A 22,603-nucleotide genomic window follows, 5' to 3' on the forward strand; every position below is an offset into this window, starting at 1 on the left:
GGGAACTGCTAAAAATCCTCAAAATGTTTGAGCCTTTTTGAATACGTTGAACTGAGTTTTTCCAAATGACATGCCTGGATTAGGTGCCTTCGCTGCATACAAAAGACACTTTCCACCCATCTCTAAGATGGACTATGGTCCCACCATTATCAAGTAACTGTCTTCATCTTCTCTGGTGATTTTCACCAATCTCCCTGCCCTGCCACTGCCCACCTCAGTTTCCCAAATCTGAACACCTTGCTCGTACTTTTTTCCCAAAAATCCATAAACAAGAGTGCATTGGCAATCCAGTCTGCTCCTGCTTCACTGAATAAGTTTCACAGAATCGATACAGTGCAGGTGGTTTTTTGACCCATTAAGTCTGCATCAACTCACGTGATCAATTCACTTGGTTTTTTTTCAGCAACATGCACACAGTCATCTTTTTAAAAAGTTCAACTTTTTTTTTACAAGAATATTTTAATTGAAACTGTCTCTATCACACACTCCGAGTGCATTCATTATCTCTACAACTTGTGTTTGAGTTTTATCTCATCACTCTTGCTGCCTTTGTGTGCCCTCTCATTCTCGTTCCACGCAGGAATAGATCAGTTTCTCCCTTCCTACTCTACCCAGGCCCCATTTAAGTTTATATACCATAATCAAATCTATCCCCATTCCAAATAAGTCCCTCATCTCTAGAATCATTCTAAACCAATCTTTTCTGCACTCTAGAGTATATTCATATCCGTTCCAAATTGCAGCTCCCCAGTAGAGGATGCAACACACTGGCTTAGGCTGGACCAGTGTTTTATACAAGTTTCAACACAATATCCTGACTCTTGTACTATTTTCTTCTCTTTAAAAAGTCTCAGAAATGATATATAATCAAACAGCCAATTTCAATAACTTCTGGACATATACACTTGGGTTCCTCTATTCCTGCACTGCATTTAGATTTGTACCAATTACGGACCCAAGCTGCTCCAGTATTTAAGGTTTTGCAAGGTGTCGGGAAGGGACTATCAGACTTGAAGGTGGAAAATACAAATTCTTTAAAAAGAGAGACAGAAAGCAGGAGAGTAAAAGCCAGTTAGCTTAACATTTCACAAGGAAACTGTTAGAAGTCATTATCCAAGAGGTAGTAGCAGGACAGTTGGGTAAGACCAAGATAATCAGGTAGATTCACTTTTGAGAAGAGGACATCATTTTTGGCCAATTTATTTGACTTCTTTGAGATAGTAACAGGTGCTGTGGATGAATAGATATACCGTAGTTAGATTTCCAGAAGACATACGAGACACCACAAAAATGGCATATAGAAGATGGCTGGCCTTTAGAAAGCAAGGTAACCATAAAAGTCAGGTCGGCAAGAGAGTGCTGAGCCACAGGGATTGGTATTGCGTCCTTGGACTATTTACAACTCTTATAAGCAACCTAGATGGAGTAGATTGGCATAGTTGCCAAATTGGCTGATGAAACAAAGACAGGTAGGAAAGCAAATTGTAAGGGTAGCTACAGAGAGATTAAAAGTGAATGAGCAAAAATGTGGCAAATGGAATACATTGGAAAATGAGCAATCCCCCATTTCGGCAGAAAAAAATTAGAAAAAACAGTAAATATAAAAGTGATTGCAGAGGTCTAAGATGCAAAGGGGTCAGGGACAACGAAAATCAAAACAGGTCAGGAGTACAGGTACAATACGTATTTAGGAAAGGTAACAGAATGTCAGCTGGGGAGGATGGAATTCAAAAGCAAGGAGGTTATGCTTCAGTTATACAGGGCTTAGGGATCTAAATCGAGACCTCATCTAGAGAGTACTGTGTTGTACAATATTGGTCACCTTATTTACGCATGTATATAGAAGCAGTTCAGGAGGTTTACTAGACTAATAGCTGCACTGGACAGGATGACTTGAGGGAAAGTCGAACAGACTAGGCTTGTATCCATTGGATTTTAGAAGATCAAGAGCTGACCTGACAGAAACCTATACAATCCTGAGCGATTTTGGCAGTGCAGATTTGAAGAGGATGTTTCCTCTCACGGGAGAATCAAGAACAAGGGATTATCGAAAAATTAGGGAATACCCATTTAAAACTCAGATCAAGCACGTCCTTCTCTCTGGGTCATAAATCATTGAAACACTCTTCCTGAAAAGGTGGTAAGAGAGAGAGTCTTTGGATAATTTTTAAGGCATTGGTAAATATATTCTGGTTAAGCAAGGAGAAAAAACTACCAGTAGATGGGAATGTGGATTTGAGGTTGCAATAGATCAGAAAATGATCTTGTTGAATGCCACAGCAGACTCAAGGGGTGCAATGCTCCTGTTCTAATTCATAGATTTGTATGAATGCTGAACATCGTGCAATAAGCAGCAATCATGTTCTGACTTCATGACAAAGGGAAGATCTGAATTGGCCACTAAATTGTACCCATTTGCCATGATTTGTGCTGTCAACTCATTCACCTTGTTTCGAACACTCCAAGAATTCAGATAAAATGCCCGTATGCCAGTTTTTGCACCTTCTTTTTGGGTCCTATCACCTCCATTACTAACAGCTAGAGTTCTTCTACTCTAACTTTCAATGGAGTTGAAGCTTTCTTGTCACCTGTTAACCTGCTGCTCTGCATTCCATTTATTGTTGTACTCCCTGTATGTTCACTCTTCCCTTCCGCCCACTTACAAGTTTAAAGTTCTACTGACCACCCTATTTATCCTTTTCGCTAGAACAGTGGACCCAGCCCTGTTCATGTGAAGTCCATCCCAGCAGCAGAGATCCCTCCTGTCCCAGAACTGATGCCAGTGCCCCACAAAAAGGAAACCTTCTTTCCCACACCACTCTTTTAGCCGTATGTTTATTTCCCTGATCCTTGTCTCCCTATACCAATTTGCACGTATACCAATAGCAATCCAGAGACTATGACTCCTAAAGACCTGTTTTTTAATCTTATTCCCAGCTTTTCACAATCCTAAAACAGGTACATTTTCCTAGATAATACAATGTGAGGCTGGATGAACACAGCAGGCCAAGCAGCATCTCAGGAGCACAAAAGCTGACGTTTCGGGCCTAGACCCTTCATCAGAGCTCTCTGGTACTGCTTCTTGCATTTCTCATAGTTGCCTGTCTTGTCTTAAAGATCATACCTGTCATGCACATTGGACAATAGAATTCACACAACAATTCTGTAATAAGCCTTTCATCCATACGGACTAAAAGAAAGGATTGGGGAATGGGGAGAATTCTGACCCAAAATAAAACTTTCCCTGTGCTTGACAACACTCAAATCATCTTTCATGAAAATGATCAAGATTATAGCATCTCCAAGATCTCCAGACATGCACTATTCCAACTTCCTGATCAGGGAAATTAGATCATGGAATTGCACTTTAGAGCTGGTGTCATATTCTAGTGCTTCCATAGGAGATTCCATCCATTATGGAAAATTGTCCAACAGCCTTTTCAGATAGATTCATTCCAGCAGGGAAGATAATTGAATACAAGATATCTGAATGTCTATGAAATTCACACATACCATGTATTGTTTCTTTCCCAATTGCTCACTATTTCTCTGCCTCAATCTCACAGCTAACTTTAAACCGCATTAACATCATCCCCAAATAACACATCAAAAGCTGAGATATTCCACAACCATCTGATCAGATCAAAGCTCTGCAGTCGAGACACATTCAGGCACAAATGGTAGTGGGCAATTAAACAAATTCAGAAGTCACACAGGTAATAGTCCAATAACATTCTTTAAAATCTCTCAAGCTATTGGAGCGCTGCTCCTTCAAATCAGATGAAGCATTGCAGTTTTTCCACTGTGGTACGTCAGAACTGCCAATCGATGAGCTGAGCATCGTATCCGATTCTTACGAGGGAGCCTTTCACTGGCTGTAGGTGTCTGGTTTGTTCCTCGTCGCCTGATCAAATCCTGTATATGCACAAGGTTAGTCCTTAAGGGATGGCTTCTTTGAGATAAGGTGGTGTAGAGGTGGATGAACATAGCAGGCCAAGCAACATCAGAGGAGTAGGAAAGCTGACATTTTGGGTCTGGACCCTTCTTCAGAAAGGCTTTAATGTGTTCAGGGTAGAAACTAGAGAAGTAAATCTTTGTGAGGTTATCCATTGACTTGCAGTAGAATGCTGAGGAGTCCATTCTTGACAGAGGTGCATGAACTCAAGAATGAAACCGATTCTGAAGAGTAGCCCATTGGCAAGTTTAATGGTGTGATGGAATTTGTTGATATCGCTGTGTAGTTTAGGTGATTCTTCACCATGAGCCCAAAAAGAAAGAAAATATATTGGTATCTATCTGGTGTATAGCACTGGTTGGAGATCCTGTGTGGTGAAGTAGTCTTGCTCAAACTTGTGCAATGTTGGCATATGAGGGTGCACACCCAATCCCCATGGTTGCTCCAACTAACTAGATAAAGATCTGGCTGTCACAGGTAAAGATATTGTAGTTGGCATGGATGAGTTGTAAGATAGCACCTGGAAATTGGCAGTTGTCAGGTGTTGCATACTGAGGCTATTGCAGCGGTGCTGGTGTGAGGGATGGAAAGGTCTGTTGTGAAGAAAAATGTTCCTGGCTTGACTGGTCCACGGGTGCTGAGTTTCTTTAAGTACGTAGTGTCAACGACAGAAGCTGAGGGTTCTTTGTACAATGGGTTAAGATACCCTCAATGTAGTTAGAGGTTCTCACGTATGGTCCCGTTGCCTGACACAATTGGATGGCTGAGTGTATCTCTGGAAGGCATTGGAATCTCCTACGAGAAATATGTGGGATGAGAGCACAGGATACTCTGAAGGTCTGGCGCAGTTTGCTGAGTTGACCAGTGTGTTTTGGCTGGATAGGCAGGTAATTGTTTGCAGCATTCTTCCTTATTCCATTGTCAGTACGCCTTTCTGCAGTAGTCCGTTCAGTTCCAAATGATGGCTTCTGCTTTGTCGTCAAACCAGACAATGTTACAGTTGGTCTTGAGAGCAGATGTCACAGAGACAAAGGCATTCTGGGCAATCTTGAATGCAGCTGACAAATCTGGTGTGGACACATCTTCTGACGGCTTGAATTGCTTAGGTCAGCTTTCCCAAGGGGTCGAACTCCTTCAGATGCTGCAACTGTTCCAATTCTTTGGTTGGCTCACTGGGCTAACTGCTGATAAACTTGGGGTTTATGGAAAATGTCTGTCTCATTTGCCTGAAGTCCTGTCTGAGACTGACGGGATTCATTTTGGTAGTGGGACAGAAATTGAGCCCTTGGCTGAGATCTCAGATTTTGTCTGGTTGAGGGGTGCGATCAGACAAGTTGATGATGGACTTCTGTGGTGGTACTGGTTTCAAAAATGATACTAGTGGTGGTTTGGTTACTGCTGGTGGTGATGCAGAGTTTCTCAAGTTTTCTGTTCTTGGCGTATACTAGGTGTCACAGTTCCATTGCCTCATCTGCTTGGTAGTGTCTCATAGCTGACCCGCTATGTCCTCAGCACAAGTTGGGAATACGGACTCTATCTTGGTTTCAAAGTTGTGATGTCTGATTATAGAAGTTGTGTACAAGATGGTTGAGGAGTGTGCGATAGGTGCAACAGTAGACTCTTTCAGCATAGTCTGCTGCAGAATGACTCGAGTGGATTTGTGGTCTGTACTCCTTTGAGAATCTTGTGTGCTTTCTTGCATCTCCGCAGAAACTTGATGTGTGTCGCTACGTGACACCTTCTTGAAGATCCTCTCCACTTTGAGTCAGCAGTTTGTGGTGCTGATAGTAGCCACAATGAAGGAGTAATGCTCCAAAAGCTTCTGATTGAAATCAAATCGGTTGGACTATAACCTGATGTCGTGTGACTTCTGACTTTGCTCACCACAGCCCAAAACAGGTACATCATAACAATTAAACAAACACAAGCAGGCCCCAAATTTACAAACATCCAACTTAACGTGCTCTTACCTATAAACAAGATCCCATACAGGGTACATTAATATTTATTTTAAAGATCTGATATGCAAATGTTTGCTCATACACATGAACAGCAACTTTATGTTGTTCAATACTGCATTCCAACTTCCACACAAATTCACTTATAAGTGTTCTCAACTACAGAACCCATTCACAACCTTGACATTGCATGTAACCCAGGGAAGATGATAAATTTACTCCAATTGTCAATGCTTATTTGGGGAGGTGGAGAGAAAAAGATTGGCATAAAGAGGCTGAAGCAATGACAACCATTTTCTGATCCCTCATCTTCACCTCATTATGTCCCAAAATTACAGGTGTCATACTCAAACCAATCTGATCTACTCTACATAATAAATGAATGAAGGTATTGGATATTGTGGAGTAGGTGGCCCTGGCAACATTCTGGCAATAGTATTAAAGACCAAGGCTGCAAATCAAGCTACTGCCCTAGGCAAGCTGTTCCAAATAACTACAACATTAGCATCCACCTGGAAGTGGATTGCACGTTTGCTCACCCACAGAACACAAAATACAACGTGCCAGTCTACTCAGTTGGCAACTTACTAATGGAAGGCATCACCACAATTGCTGTCACACAGCACACAAACAACAATGAAGTATTCATGAAATTCAATTTGGGGGTTATCAGGATAACTCAGCTACTGACTCACTGCAGTCATAAAACAAGTTGACCGAGTTGAGGTAAGAGCAACTGCTTTTGACATTAAGGCACATTTTGACAGTATTGCAGCAAGGACTCCTAGTAACATTGATGTCATTCGGAATCATGGGAAACTTTCCATCCTTTATGCTATGTGAAACTTCAAACGAAGATGGCTGCGGAGGTTGGGGATCAATTATTTCAGTCCCAGGACATCTGAGGGAGGTCCTCGAGGTTGTACAATCTTCCACTATCAACATCCGGTGGGTTACAATTTACCAGAAGCTGAACTTGGCCAAATGTATAAATATTGAGAGAGGGTGCAATCGTAGTGTCCTTACTTTTAAGCCAGGAAGTAAGAGTTCAAAGTTCCACCTGCTTCAGAAGTATGTCATAATTTCTAATTAACCCATTCAGGAATATTATCTATAAATAAATGTGATTTCAAGGTCAGTCTCAAGCTTGAGATGCTATAGCATGTCACTCATTTCCTAACTCATCTTAATCTGCCCTCCATCTATAAACATGATAGTGAGTGTGACAGATGTATTCCATACATGAATACCTTTAATGAGATGAACTGGCTAATATTTTAATCAATATCACTGGTAGTTGCAGGCTCATTATTTTAGTATGAATCTTACCTATGAAAAGGACATGTAACAATTCTGGCAAGAAAAGCAAGTGAATGATGTAAATATCAATCTAAAATCCCTCTGAAAGTTGGAAAAGGTCATATGACAATATTAATTTTGCTTCACAATTCATTCTGTAAATTTATCTAAGCCTACTGAATATTTCAAAGTTTCCCCTCCTCCTCCAGCAGATAGAGTAATTTAAATTCAATTTTAAAAAACTGGTGTTAAAAAAACCTAGTCAACGATGACCACATAGCTACTGTCAGTTATTGTAAAAACCTGATTCATTACATGTCCTTTAGGGAAAGAAATCTGCCAGCTTTACCCTGCCTCACCTACATGCGACTCCAGACCAACAACGCTCTGGAAAACTAGGGATGGGTGATAATCACCAATAGCCAGTGTTGTCACATCCCATGAACAAGTATTTTTACAAAATAACTCCAAAATATTTTTACTTAAGTTTACAACACAACTGCACTTCATGCAGGTGTTACTTTCAGTCGGGTTACTTATTGAGGCAAGATACAAGCATAAACAGATCAAACACAAGTGAAGTAAACACCCTACCAAAGCCCACAAGCATAAACAAGGCATAGCATAGGTTAGGTATTTTATAATTAATCCACTCAATCTCATCCTCCATGAATTCTTGTTCCAACACAAGCCTATGAAATGAAACAAATTTGTTGCAGACTTCTAAGAACAAAACATTCGAGTATCACATCCTTTTTTGAAGTACCTAGGAAAATGAAGAGACCAACAGTGCCTGTGGCAATACCTCCGCCAATCAGTGACAATCTTCAATCAGCATCCCTTTTCTCAAGGAGAGTACATTAATGATTAGGATCCTTGGTGGCACATTGGTAGATTTCTAACCTCTGGCTCAGAGGTCCAGGTCCAAGTCCTACCTGTCCTGGATATGCGCCTTAACATGTCAGAAAACCTTAATTAATGCAAGTATAATTGTAAATCAGATTAAAAGCTTGTATGCTGACATTTGTCCTAATGACCACAAGACAAAATGCAACATTTAAATTATTGTTAGAACAGAATGTATTTCCTTAAATGGACAGAAGTGCAGTGAAAGCTTAAATCCATCTTGGCTTTATAAGGATTGTTTCCCTCCAGGAATATTTGTTTTGTACTATGAACCATGACAGCATATTATTGTGTCTTAGACACTATTTAAAATCATTTCGACTACATTATTCTTACTGTTGCTGCCCTTCATTCTTTTCAAATAAAAGTTTGTGGTAATTTGTTGCTTAATCACATCATTTCTCTATCAACTTTCATTTTATCACATGCTTGATAAATCAAAAAAATAAAAAACTTCAGCATAAGATAATTTTCTGGCAGCTCTGTTACTTTACAGTTCTTAAATACATGAGGTCAATTCAACAAATCTGCAGACTAGAGTTACATATTTTTACGCTACTACCCATTTTCACAGGTAAATCATTAAAATGAATACATATCAAGTCACCAGTCTTACCAGCCCATAGGGCTGTCTTCTCAGAGACACATGACTGGTGGTGATTTAACCTTACAGCCATCACACCTCAGGCGAGGAAAGAGGTTGAGAAGGAATCCTTCACTGTAACCTGAAAGCAGGAATTGAATGCATGCTGTCAGCATCACATGCTTCAAAAACCAACTGCCCAGCCAAATGAACTAAACCAACCACCATAAATGTAAGTGTATACACACACACAAATTCTGTCCCTCATGCATATTCAGTTAAAACACTATGCTAATTACTACAAGTGTACATTAATGACAAGGCCAGCAATAGCTAAACAGGAATTAAGCATCATTTCAATATGCCATTTACAATTCTCTAGGAATAAGTACACTACCTGTTGAGAGACATTTCTGGACATCAACTTGGAAAAACCTAGTTGCAGAATTTCACATCACAGAATCCCAGGTTGCCTTACTGTACAAGTGCTCGATCCCTGAGGTAGTCTGATCTACATTCAGGTTTCTTTTGCACATGGTAGAACGTGCTTCTATTATATGCTGTTATTTGAAATATTTAGCTATATACACAAGGAAATTGGAAATCAGAAATCTCAGATTAAAAACCCACAAATGATTGAGAAAACCATAACTAGGTGGCAGCTGTATCTTTAACTTCAACAGCATATCACATTTCAAGCTGACCCATCTTAGATTCAAGTGCCATAAACGTAAACAATGAAGAACTTCACAAGCACAAATCACCATGTTATCAAAAAGTGAGTGCAAGGCATTTGATTAAAAAAAAAGGACAGAACACTACATATTTTTGTTTCAAGTCCTAAAAGTAGTCCCACCAAGTGTTACTCACAATGGAAAAGGAAACACCAGCCAACTAAAATCCATAGTACAATGTCACGTCTATTACGTATGTTTGTGTTTAATTTCCTTAAACTGAACAATGGAAGGGACTGAAAACCAAACTGACATTTTTCAGCACACTTTCTCACAAGGAGTACAGACGTGGTGCCAAAAAGAGTTTCTTCATCCCATACCCATGTTCATCATAGCCACAAACAAAACACTGCAGAAAAAAATTTCACCTGGCAAGAAAATCACGATGCTCACAGATGGATATGAAAGAGGCTGTAAACATCCAGAAGTCTACTTCAGCTGGACACGTCAACACATAAACTGCTCCTATACGAATTCCCCATCCTCGCCAGCTCTTCCACTTGAGGCTATTATTTCAGCTGACTTTTTGAAACTACTTTCCCTGTATTCATGCTTAAGATGTGTTCCAGACAAGATATTACACTGTATTCTTACAGAACACTTGTTCAATAAAACGGTAAATCAAATGAGCTACTCAACAGCTAGGGTGAGTGTGAAAATTCAAGAGCATAATACAAAGAACATAATACAAGGACAAACTAATCAAAACAAAGAATGTTCAACAATCACATGCCCAACAAAAGCAGCTCAAAATTAGAAGTTTATGAACAAGCCAAGCTTTTTTTCAGAGAGCTAGTTGTGTTTGGGGGTTCTACAAGTATCAAGCATTTTTAAACAAGTGATACAACTCTAGTTTGCAGTAAATATTCCACATTTCTGAAGGGGGATGATGGCCTAGTGGTACTGTCGCCAGACTGTTAATCCAGAGACCCAGGTTATGTTCTGGGGAGCCAGGTTCAAATCCTGCCATGATAGGCTGTGGAATTTGAATTAACTAAAATAAAAATCTGGAATTAAGAGTCTAAGCATGATCGTGAATGTCACTAATGTCTGGTAGGAAAGGAAAATCCGTCCTTACCCAGCCTATTTATGACTACAGACCGACAGCAGTGTGGTTGGCTCTGGACTGCCCTCTGGGCAATTGGGGTGGGCAATAAATGCTGCCTAGCCAAGCATCCTCATCCCATGGATGAATAAAAAATTCCTAGTATTTTCATTCACTAGTAACATCAATTCAAAGATGCTTTTATTCACAAAAGGAAAAATTAAAGACCTTTTTCATTCTACTGTTATTTCCAACATGGGGGACAGCTGCACACATTCCAGCTTGTCTGAATATTGACATATTTTCCAAACATGCAATGCACCAAGAAAAAAAACAAACACACACTAGCCCATTATACCAGAACTTGAAAAGGCAAGCTCAATGAACAAATTTAGCTAGGAACAAAAAGCAGAAACAGACATATGACCTCTAAAGGTGAGTAACATTTATGACACACCACTTAGTAGGGTTAAACATTACAAACTGATAACTAGAATAATACAACAGCTTGAAACTAGGGTTCCCAAGACAATCAAATGTATTTTCCTACATTTGCCAGGATGTTATTATTTCATTGCTGCATATCAGTGAATAGCAGTTTCATTTTCTAGACACTCCCCTGTTCAAGCATTGGAAAACTATGCTGCTTTATAAGAAATCTCCCCCTATATATCTTGGGAGATGACTGTAATGACAGTCTAAATCAGTGTTTCTGATTTTTATGGAAGATATCTTACAGAAAAAGAAAGAAAATAATTGCTGGTTATGACATTTGGAGAAAGTTTAGTTGTGCTGCAATTTATTAAATGCATATTTTTACTACTGAAGCCACAAATTTCTATTATGTTACTTGGAGGTCTAAGTGAACACTATCAAAATTGCGATTAATACTCATGTTTAAATCAACTCAAACGTTCCCAGCCAAAGTCTGTTCTTTCCATTTTGTTTATAACACTGAAGCAGTCGTGGAAAAAATGCAAATCTTAATGTCTGCAGTATTAAGATACGATTTGCACTAGATCGTTTGGAATTCAGTACAAATAAGAAAAAAAATTATGACTTGACACTTGGGGTGTGAATCTCAAACCTATGTGGAGTTAACTCATGACAGGGTGAGATGAACACAAAAACCCTGAAAAACCAAAGAAAAAATGGGGTTCAAACTCAATTGTTTTACAAAAGCGTGCTAAAAAGCTAAACAAATCATAATAACAATCAGAAACACTTGTAAGAAGCTGCAGGAAATTGTCTCCCGTCCCAGGAAGGTGCAGCCAACCTCTGGCGCTACCCTAAGCCTGATAGCTGGGGAAACTCGAACTTCCAACATAATGGTTTCTGAACAACGACACGCCCTTTACTTCTTCAGACGGATAATATTCAGGATGTCTTCCCAAATTAAAGAAAAATTTGCAGTCACAAAGAGAACACTGGCAAAAGTTCGGCACTTATCTCATTCCCACCACTACTCTTTTCTCTCTTCCCCACCCCAGAGCAAACACCCAACCCCCAACCTGCTGCCGAGACGACTAATCAGTACTCCGGCTGGGATGCCCTTTGTTGTGGAAAGGGCGGACAGCAAAAACGCTTCTCAAAACATCAGAATTCTCCATTTTCTCCAATCTCAAATCCAGAAATCCGGTTGCGTGGTCCGGACTATTAAAACGCCTGACTAGACGTTCTTAGGGAATTGGGTCAGCCGCGGCCTGCACGGCCCTTCAGGCCCTGGTACTCACTTCGGTCGGTTGGCTGATTTCGAACAGGTCCAGCCGGTTGGCATTCCAGTGGTTAATGATCTCCGCCAGTTTTGTGCGTTCCTCTTCACGACTCGCCATCCTTGGTGAGTGAGGAACACGGTCCGAACCAAACACCGCAACCAGACCAACAAAAAAATTGTAGATATGCGTCTAAGCCGTCAGGTGAATTTCCGCGAAGGAAGAGGATCAATAAGGAACGAGGAACCGCCACCGCCGGATTCCGGCTGCGTACTCATGTATAAGCGCACGCTCACTCCACCGTCAGCTCAGTCTCGAGCACCGCCCGACTGCCGCTCTCGCAACCCACAATAAAGTCCCCGCCCCCGTGTCGTGAGGTGTGATTCACCGCTTCTTACCGCATGCGCATTCGAAAAATGCGAAGGAGCCGGTGATGAGAGATCATTTGGAAGGTTTTGAAGATGGAGCAAGTCAAAGTTAGCATCTGTTTACTACAAACCCACTAACTCCCACAGCTACCTTGACCACATGTCCTCACACCCCACTGCGAAGTCTCTTCTAAGGAGCTTTCCTGTTCCTCTGATGCTGCTTGGCCTGCTTTGTTCATGTAGCTCCACACTTTGTTATCTCAGACTCCAGCATCAGTTTCCTTCCTGTAAGTACTCTTCCATTCTCCCAGTTCCTCTGTTTCTATCACGTCTGTTCTGATGATGCCAAATTCAACAAGGTGACCAATACATTGTGGAGCTAGAGGAGCACAGCAGGTCAGGCAGTAACAGAGGAGCAGGAATGTTGACATTTCAGGTCCTGATGAAGGGTCCCCTCTCACAGCCCCACGGTACTTTCCCCTGCAACTGTAGAATATATTATCTGCCAGTTTACTTCCACCCTCCTCAGTGACCGAGGGCCCAAACACACCTTTCAGGTGAAGCAATGCTTTACCTACACTTTACTCAGTCTAACCTGCTGTATTCATTGCTCACAATGTAGTTTCCTCTACATTGGGTAAACAAAATGTAGACTGTGTGACAGCTTCACAGGGCACTTGCGTTCTGTCTGCAAAAAAAGACCCTGAGGTTCCAGTTGCCTGCCACTTCAACACACCACATTGTGTCGCAGACTTGCTGCATTGCTCCAGCAAAGCTCCGTGCAGATTGAAAGAACAGTGCCTCATTTTCTGCTTGGGAACGCTGCAGCCTTCTGGATTCAATATTAAGGGCTTGAGGCACCTTCTTTTATGTCCTTATCCTGACTCCCGCACACCAGGCCTTGTTATCATACAGGCTACTATTTCACGCTACTCATTGTCAGCCACTAATAGTCCCATTAGCAGTTTTTCATTCTTCTTGGCTGACTATTATTCACACCTTTGTCCAACTGTTCTTTCTCTTTGGGCTGTATCATTTACCCCTTACCGCCACCTCCTACCCTATCTTCTGCAAAACAAATGACTTTTGTGGCCATCAGTTCTGAAGAAGGGCCACAGGACCTGAAATGTTATAGAGATAGTAGGAACTGTTGATGCTGGAGGTCCTGAGGTAACAAGGTGTAGAGCTGGATGAACACAGCAGGCCAAGCAGCCTCAGAGGAGCAGGAAAGCTGACATTTCGGGTTGAGAGATAATGGGGACTGCAGATGCTGGAGAATCCAAGATAACAAAGTGTGAAGCTGGATGAACACAGCAGGCCAAGCAGCATCAATCTGATGAAGGGTCTAGGCTCGAAATGTCAGCTTTTATGCTCTTGAGATGCTGCTTGGCCTGCTGTGTTCATCCAGCTTCACACTTTGTTATTTCAGGTTGAGACCCTTCTTCAAAAGTTTTCTGAAGAAGGGTCCAGAACTCTGGTTCTGAGGAATGGTCACCGGACCCAAAACATTAGCTTTGTTTTCTCCTCCACAGATGCTGCCAGACCTTCTGAGCTTTTCCAGCAACTTTGTTTTTTTGTGCCATTGAGTATTTCCAACATTTCTGTTTGCAATTCAGATTTCCAGCATCCACTTTAGAAAATAAATATTTTCAGGGTTAGTGTAACACTAAATAAGTTAAAAATAACAAATTCATGGACAAGACTACAGGCATCAAATTAAAATGCATTTTTTGGTCAGGTTGCTAACTAGTTTCGAAAAACATACAGAACTTTTTTTGATCATGGCTGAGCAGCTGAGGCCTGCTATTTGCAATTTCCGTACCATGTTGGAAGTCAAGTATGCTGCAGGGATCTTAAGTACATTGTAAATAGAAAATGTCTTGGACGCTTAAACTCCAGCTCAGAATTTTTGAGTTTGAGAGGCACCTGTTATAAATAAGGTTCCAATGCTGATGTACACAGAGCGTGGTAGTGGATGGAGAGCAATATGCTAAAGACCAGTACCTATGTTATTGGGATCTTGGGTGGCACTGCCTAATCAGAACAAGGACACCCTGTAGTTGAGAGAGACAGATTTGGTGAGGAGCTGCTGCTCTAATCAGAGATGCATTAAGCTGATATCCATTTCAAGCCCACCGACCCCCACAGCTACCTGGAATACACCTCCTCCCACCCACCCTCCTGCAAAAATTCCACCCCCTATTCCCAATTCCTCTGCCTCCGCCTCACCCCCCACAGTAGTCGAGAATGCCCTTGACCGTGTCTCCCACATTTCTCGCAACACATCCCTCACACCCCGCCCCCACCATAACCGCCCCAAGAGGATCCCTCTCATTCTCACATACCACCCCACCAACCTCCAGATACAACGCGTCATCCTCCAATACTTACGCCATCTACAATCCGACTCCACCACCCAAGACATTTTTCCATCCCCACCCTTGTTTGCCTTCTGGAGAGACCACTCTCTCCATGACTCCCTTGTCCGCTCCACATTCCCCTCCAACCCCACCACACCCGGCACCTTCCCCTGCAACCACAGGAAGTAATACACTTGCCCCCACACCTCCTCCCTCACCCCCATCCCAGGCCCCAAGATGACTTTCCATATTAATCAGATGTTCACCTGCTCATCTGCCAGTGTGGTATACTGTATCCACTGTACCCGGTGTGGCTTCCTCTATTGGGGAAACTAAGCGGAGGCTTGGGGACCGCTTTGCAGAACACCTCCGCTCGGTTCGTAATAAATAACTGCACCTCCCAGTCGTGAACCATTTTAACTCCCCCTCCATTCCTCAGACGACATGTCCATCATGGGCCTCCTGCAGTGCCACAATGATGCCACCTGAAGGTTGCAGGAACAGCAACTCATATTCCGCTTGGGAACCCTGCAGCCCAATGGTATCAATGTGGACTTCACAAGCATCAAAATCTCCCCTCCCCCAACTGCATCCCAAAACCAGCCCGGCCTGTCACCGCCTGCCTAACCTGTTCTTCCTCTCACCTATCCCTTCCTCCCACCTCAAGCCGCACCTCCATTTCCTACCTACTAACCTCATCGCACCTCCTTGACCTGTCCGTCTTCCCTGGACTGACCTATACCCTCCCTACCTCCCCACCTATACTCTACTCTCCACGTATCTTCTTTTCTCTCCATCTTCGGTCCGCATCCCCCTCTCTCCCTATTTATTCCAGAACCCTCTCCCCAACCCCCTCTCTTGATGAAGGGTCTAGGCCCGAAACGTCAGCTTTTGTGCTCCTGAGATGCTGCTTGGCTTGCTGTGTTCATCCAGCTTCACACTTTGTTATCTTGGATTCTCCAGCATCTGCAGTTCCCATTATTTCTGCATTATGTCTTGTGTTCCTCCAACAACAGGCTGATTTTGTCTTGCATTTGTTGCTAGTAGATGCATTAATGTGGGAGAGATCCAGCCAGTGATTTGTGCAATGTGTGAGCGAATCACTGAGAGTGGTCTGAAGAAGGGTCACTGGAAACAAAACATTAATTCAGCTTTATCTCCATGGAAGCTCTCAGACCTGTGTTTCTCTTGCAATTTCTGTTTTTGTTTCAAATTTCCAGCATCTGCAGTTGTTTGTTTTTTGAGTAGATAGTATATCCATTGATTTCCAGAAGCCATTTGATCAGGTGCCACACAAAAGGTTAAAATACAGGATACCGGGTCATAGAGTTGGGAATAACATATTAGCATGAATAGAGGATTTGCAAAAGACAGAAAACTGAGAACTGGGTCAAAATCCTGGAACTCCCTCCGCAATATCATTGTGGGTCAACCCACAGCAGGAGGACTGCAGTGGTTCAAAAAGGCAGCTCACCACCTTCTCAAGGGCACCTCGGGATGGGTAAGAAATGCTGGCCAGCCAGCAACGCCCACATCCCACAAATGAATTCAAGAAAGGTATCACTGGGACATTTTCAAATCAGCCTGTGCTGTAATGAGCATAGTGCTGCAGGAAGCAGTGCTGGCACCTCCATTATTTACTGTTTATGTAAATAACTTTAACCCAGAAACCAAGAATAATGTATCGTATTTTTGTTGATGATACAAAATTAGATGTTCGCATAAACTGTGAGGAGTACACAAAAACGCAGTGCTGTATGTCTATTGCCACTGTAACTTCAGTGTGCATTCACCTTCCATGTGACATCATGTCAGTGATGCATCAGTGACTACTTGCTTTTAAAAATTATTCATTCCAAGATACCTAGATTGCAGTTTGGTGCTCTTCTACATGCATTTTGATTATATTAAACTTTGGTTAGATGATTCAAAGATAATTTCAATTTCAAATGAGAACTAAGTTGACCCATGTATTGCAATGCTGTACCAGTGATTTTTTTCTTAAGTAAGCCTTTTCTCCTTTGTTGCAACATACTTTCCATGAGATGGACAGCATATTTTCTGGAAATAGTCCTATTACAGATGACACAACAAGTAGGTGCAGTTAGAAATAATACTAACATGGACATCTACCCCTTAAGTAATTACAGCAACTCTTTGTACCGTGCAAAAATTTTGAAACATTATACAGGAATACAATTTAGTGACTTATCACAAGGCTGTCCAGTTAGTGGTCATGGGCCATGTATCTTCTGAGTCATGATAATTTAGTGCATGAAGGAATATGAGCAACTGGAAACTAAATTAAAAAGCAGAACCAAAAAAGGTAATGATCTCTGGATTACTACCTGAACTATAATCTAAATGGCTCTGGCTCAATAAAATGAAAGCAGTAAATGTGTGTCCCCAAAATTGTTAGGGAAGAAATGGGTTCAAATTCATGGGACCTTGACGCCAGTACTGGGTAAGAAGTGAGCTGTTCCAATTGAAAGGGCTCCACCTGAATCATGCTGGGAAAAGAGACCCGGTAAATTGTATAACTAGGAGCGTGGATAAGGCTTTAGACTAAGTAATGCAGTGTTGGGATGGGGTGTTGAGTTGCCGGAAAAATCAGAAAATCAAAGTTAAAGGAGAAGGTAGGGCTACAGGTTAGTGATAAGCTGATTGTTACCAGAAAAGAAAAATGAAGGGACAGCATATTTGAACATCATATCACTCCAAGGAACCATACAAGAGTATGGAAGTTTCATAATAGGACAGATTGGAGGAAAGAGGTGGTGTAGTTTTGTAAATAAAGGAAGAGGTTAGTGATGTGGTGAGAAATGATACCACTGCAGATCAAGGCATAGAATCAGTCTGGGCAGAAATAAGAAGCAACAAGCAAAATAAGTCCTTGGTGGAAGGTTCCGAAACACTAATCCCATATAAGGGCACAGTATAAACCAGGAAATAATGGGAGGTTGTTAAAAAAGGTACAGCAATAATTATGGATGATTTTCACGCATATAGACTGGATTAATCAAATTAGCAAGGGTAGCCACACAAGACAGTTTAGTAAATATATTAAAGATTGCTTCTTCGAGCAATATTTAGGGGAACCGACCAGGAAGTAGGCTATTCCAGATTTGGTATTATGTAATAATTAATTAACAATGATCTTGTAGTAAAGAATCCTCTCAGAAAGAGTGATCCTAGCATGCTAGAATTTCAAATTCAGTTCGAGGGCAAGAAACTGGAATCCCACAGAGTCCCTCTGAGTTAAACAAAGATAATTGCATAGGCATGAGAACAGATCTGGCCTTTGCAGACTGGACAGAATGACCAAAAGACTGGACAGTTGATGAGCAGGGGCTGATGTTTCAGGAGATACTCAATTGTTCCTAACTAAAATATGCTCTAGAAATGAACAAAATGACTGTAAGTGGGGAAAGATCATGGCCAAGCAAGAAGTTAAAGATATTATAAAAATAAAAACTAATAAGACATTTCATATCGCAAAAGCAAATAGTAGGCTGAAAGACTGGGAAAACTTTTAAAGATCAACAAAGGGTTACTAAAAAAGAGGAAAGATAAATTATGAAAGAAAGCTAGTGCAAAATATATAAATGTAGAAAAAACTTCTATAAGTATTTAAGAAAGGAAGAGAGTTGGGCTGAGGTTACTCAGAGTGGCAGCTGGAGCACAACAGAGTAAACCTGGGGGTGAACAGCAACAGCAAACTACCAGCTAAAAACCTGAGATGCAGAGTCAGTCAGAACAGGACTAAGGTCAATTATAGCAGTGGTGGGAACGCAGGAGAGTGAACCTGGGGATTCACAGCCGCAGGAGCTACCATTATAAATACCTGAAGAGTGGGCTCAGTCAGGTCGAGATTGTGGTAATTCATAGTGGAACAGAGATTGGTTAGAGTGGTGGTGGGAGCAGAGCTGAATTCAGAGGTGACATAAGCTTGCCTGCTCACAAGCCAGGGTTCGAGACTGAGTGAATAGTGTCAGGAGGGAGATAAAGTACTTACTTTTGTCAAAGTAGTTTGTAAGGAATAGAGAGCAAGAGTGAGAAACTTTATTTTTGTGAGTAGTGAGTAATGGGTTACTAGATTAATGTCTGTAGTTGATAAGATACAAAATAGCAAGAGAACTTAGCCCTCAGAATGCTTCTCCTGTGATAGCTGGAATATCAAGGACGTGTGTGGGAAGTGTGTTCAGCTGCAGCTCCTGATTTGCTGTATAGAGCACCTGGAATTGTGGTTTGACTCTCTATGGAACATCCATGAGGCTGAGAACATCGTGGATAGCATATTTAATGAGTAAGAGCTACATTAACAGAAGATAAGTGACCACCAGGAAGATATGAGGATTCTCCTTTGGCTATTTCCCTCTCACTCAGGTGTACAGTTTCAGATACTGTTGGAGGGAATGGCCTTTCAGGGTAAAGCAACAGCAGCAGCCAGATCATACGTAGAGCAAGGATGGTTGAAGTGTAGGCAAACGGTAGTGATAAGAGACTTTATAGTCATGGGCAGAGATGGATGTTTCTGTGGTTGTGAGCAAGACTCCAGAATGGAGTTTTTCCTCCTTGGTGCTAGGATAAAGGATGTTTGAGTGTGTACAGGATATTCTGAAGAGTGAGAGTGAGCAACCAGAGATTATGTTCCATAATGATACCAATGACATCAGAAGGAAAGATGAGGTCCTTCAAAGAGAATTTGGGTAGTTAGGTAGGAAGTTGAAAAGCAGGACCTCTAGGGTTGTAATCACAGAATTACTCCCTATGCCATGTGCCAACAAGGCCAGAAATAGGAAATTATACAGTTAAATGTTTGGTTAAAGAGCTGGTGTAGGAGGGAAGGATTCAAATACCTGGATTATCGGAATCTCTTGTTTTCAAACGTGGCAAGGACAGGGGACTGAAGATATTCAGAATTCTGTGTCTGTGTTAAACATTGTTACAATAACAGGTAGTAGCAAACATGTGAATTTGGTAAACTTCAACTTTAAAGGTGGTTGTCTTAGGCAGAACATTCTGTACAAAAACCTGCACCTAAACTGGAAGGGCACCAATATCCTTGTTCATGCCACTCAAGAGGGTTTAAATTAGTGTGGCAGGTAGGATGGAAACCAGAGCAGTAGGTGAACATGTGGAGTGTTTGAGGAGAAGGACTAAACCAAGAAAGTCTAGTAGGAAGATGAGGCAGGGCCAGGTAAATGAACAAGGTGAGATTAGCATTCTGAAGTTTATTTGTTCTAATTCAAGGAGTATAACAGATAAGGCAGATGATCTTAGAGCCCAGATTAGTACATAGGACTATAATGTGGTAGCTATTACAGAAACTTGGTTGAGAGAAGGGAAAAACTGGCAGCTCAACTTTCCAGGATTTAGGTGTTTCAGGCATGATAGAGAGGGTATAAAAGAGGTTAGGGATTTATTTCATTGATTAAGGAGAATGTCACAGCTGTATCAAAAGAGGACATCTTGGAAGGGTTTTCCAGCAAGGAAAGGTAAGTAAAATTTAGGAGTGAGAAAGCTACAGTTAGTATGATGGGGTTATATTATAAGCCACCCAATAGCCAGCAGCACTTAAAGGAGCAGATATATTACCAGATCATGGAAAGATGTAAAACCAACAGGGTTGTGAAAGTGGGTGACATCAATTTCCCCAGTATTCACTGGGACTCTCTTAGTGCTAAGGCTTAAATGGGACAGAAGTTGTTAGCTGCATCCGGGAGGGACACTTGAAAAATATGTAAACAGTTCAACTAGGGAAGGGGCCATATTTAGGAAATGAGCTTGGGCAGGTGATTGATGTTTTGAATGGGGCAGCAATTTGGGAACAGTGATCATAATGAGGTGACGGCTTAATGTTGTTATTGCTTTAGTGTTATACCAGAGACACAGGTTACGTTCTAGGGACCTGCATTCAAATCTCACCATGGCAGATGGTAAAATTTTAATTCAACAAAAATCTGGAATTAAGAGTCTAATGATTGTCATGAACTTATTGGGGTGGCGCAGTGGCTCAGTGGTTAGCACTATTGCCTCACAGTGCCAGGAATCTGGATTCAATTCCACCCTCAGGCAACTGTCTATGCAGAGTTTGCACCTTCTCCCCATGCCTGCGTGTGTTTCCTCCTATTGTTCAAAGATTGCAGGTTAGATGGATTGGCCATAGAAAATTGCCCATAGTACCCAAGGATGTGCAGGCTAGTTGAATTAATCATGGGAAATGCAGGATCACAGAGATAGGATAGGGGGTGTGTGTCTGGATTGGATGCTGTTCGGGGATCATTGTTTATTTTGTGAACTGAATAGCATACCTCACACTGGAGAGATTCTATGATTTATAATTCCATAAGTTTCAAGAGTTAAGGAAAAGTATAAGACTAGTCCTCAGGTGAAAGTGCTAAACTCAGGGAAGGCTAATTAAAAATGTATTAGGCAGGAACTGGAAAAATTAGATTTGGTGCAGCTGTCTGAAAGTAAATCCACATCTCGCATGTTGAGAGTCTTTTAAAATTCTGTTGACCTGAGTTCAGAACTAGCCCGTTTCTGTAAGGATGAAAAATAAGGGTGGAAAGATTCAGGAAACTTGAAGAGATGTTGCATGTTTAGTTAAAAAGTAAAAAGGAAGCATATGTAAGGTTTAGGAAACAGAACTCAAACAAGGCCCTTGAGGAGTGTAAATAAGTAGAAAAGAATTTAAAAATAGAAATTAGGTGGCTAGCGGGGCAATGAAATGTCCTTGGCAAGTACATTTAAGGAGAAGACATTTTATGCACATATTAGAAGCAAGAAGCTAACTCGGGAAAGGGCAAATCTACTCAAGGACAAAGGAGAGAATTTATGTGGAGCCAGAGGAAGTGGGTGAGGCCCTTAATGGGTACTTTGCATTGGTATTCAGTAGGGATAAAGCCATGAATGATGATAAGCTTAGAGAGGGATTTGTTGATACTCTACGGCATGCTGATTTTAGAAAGGAGGAGGTGTTGAGTGTCTTGCAAAACATTAAGGTAAATAAGGCCTGAGGGCCTGATAAGATCTATCCCAGCATACTGACATCGGCAAGGGAAGAGTTTTCTGGGGTCTTGAGGGAGATCTCTATATTCTCTTTACCCACGGGTAAGGTCCCAGAAGACTGGAGAATCACTAATTTTATTCCTTTAGACGAGAAAGGAAACAGCAATTATCGGTCAGTGAACCTTAAATCAGTGATAGGGAAATTATTGGAGAAGATTCTTGGGTATGGGATTTACTTGCATTTGGAGAAGAATGAACTTATTAGGGATAGTCAACATGGCTTTATGCAGGGAGGTCTTGTCTCATAAACTTACCTCTTTTTGAGGGAATAATGAAGACTGTTGATGAGGAGCGGCCATGGATGTTTTCTACATGGAATGTACTGAAGCATTTGACAAGGTCCCTCAAGGTCCAGAGGATCAAATCACGTGGAATCCATGGTGAGTTAGCAAGTTGGATACAAAATTGGCTTGGCCATGGAAGACAGAGGTTAATTTGGAGGGGTGTTTTTCTGACTGGAGATCTGTGACCAGTGGGACCTCTGTTGTTTATAATTTTATAAATGATTTGGATGAAAATCTTGGTGGTATAATTAGTAAGTTCGCAGATGACAGAAATTGGTGCAGTAGTGGATAGTAAAGTGGGTTGTCAAAGTATACAGCAGGACAT

General features: G+C 41.5%; 1 protein-coding gene across 11 annotated transcripts in view; it reads right to left on the reverse strand.

Moving 5' to 3' along the window:
* afdna (afadin, adherens junction formation factor a) overlaps positions 1–12,526 on the reverse strand; it is a 213,809-nt gene extending 201,283 nt beyond the window's left edge. For all 11 annotated transcript variants that reach the window (XM_059648433.1, XM_059648432.1, XM_059648424.1 and 8 more), the window contains exon 1: positions 12,214–12,526. In XM_059648433.1, coding sequence (XP_059504416.1) covers positions 12,214–12,312 — 99 coding nt within the window. In that variant the 5' untranslated portion in view covers positions 12,313–12,526. The remainder of the gene's footprint in view (positions 1–12,213) is intronic.
* Positions 12,527–22,603: the final 10,077 nt, after the last annotated feature.

The sequence above is a fragment of the Stegostoma tigrinum genome, chromosome 9, assembly GCF_030684315.1.
Source record: "Stegostoma tigrinum isolate sSteTig4 chromosome 9, sSteTig4.hap1, whole genome shotgun sequence".
Taxonomy (NCBI): Eukaryota; Metazoa; Chordata; class Chondrichthyes; order Orectolobiformes; family Stegostomatidae; genus Stegostoma; species Stegostoma tigrinum.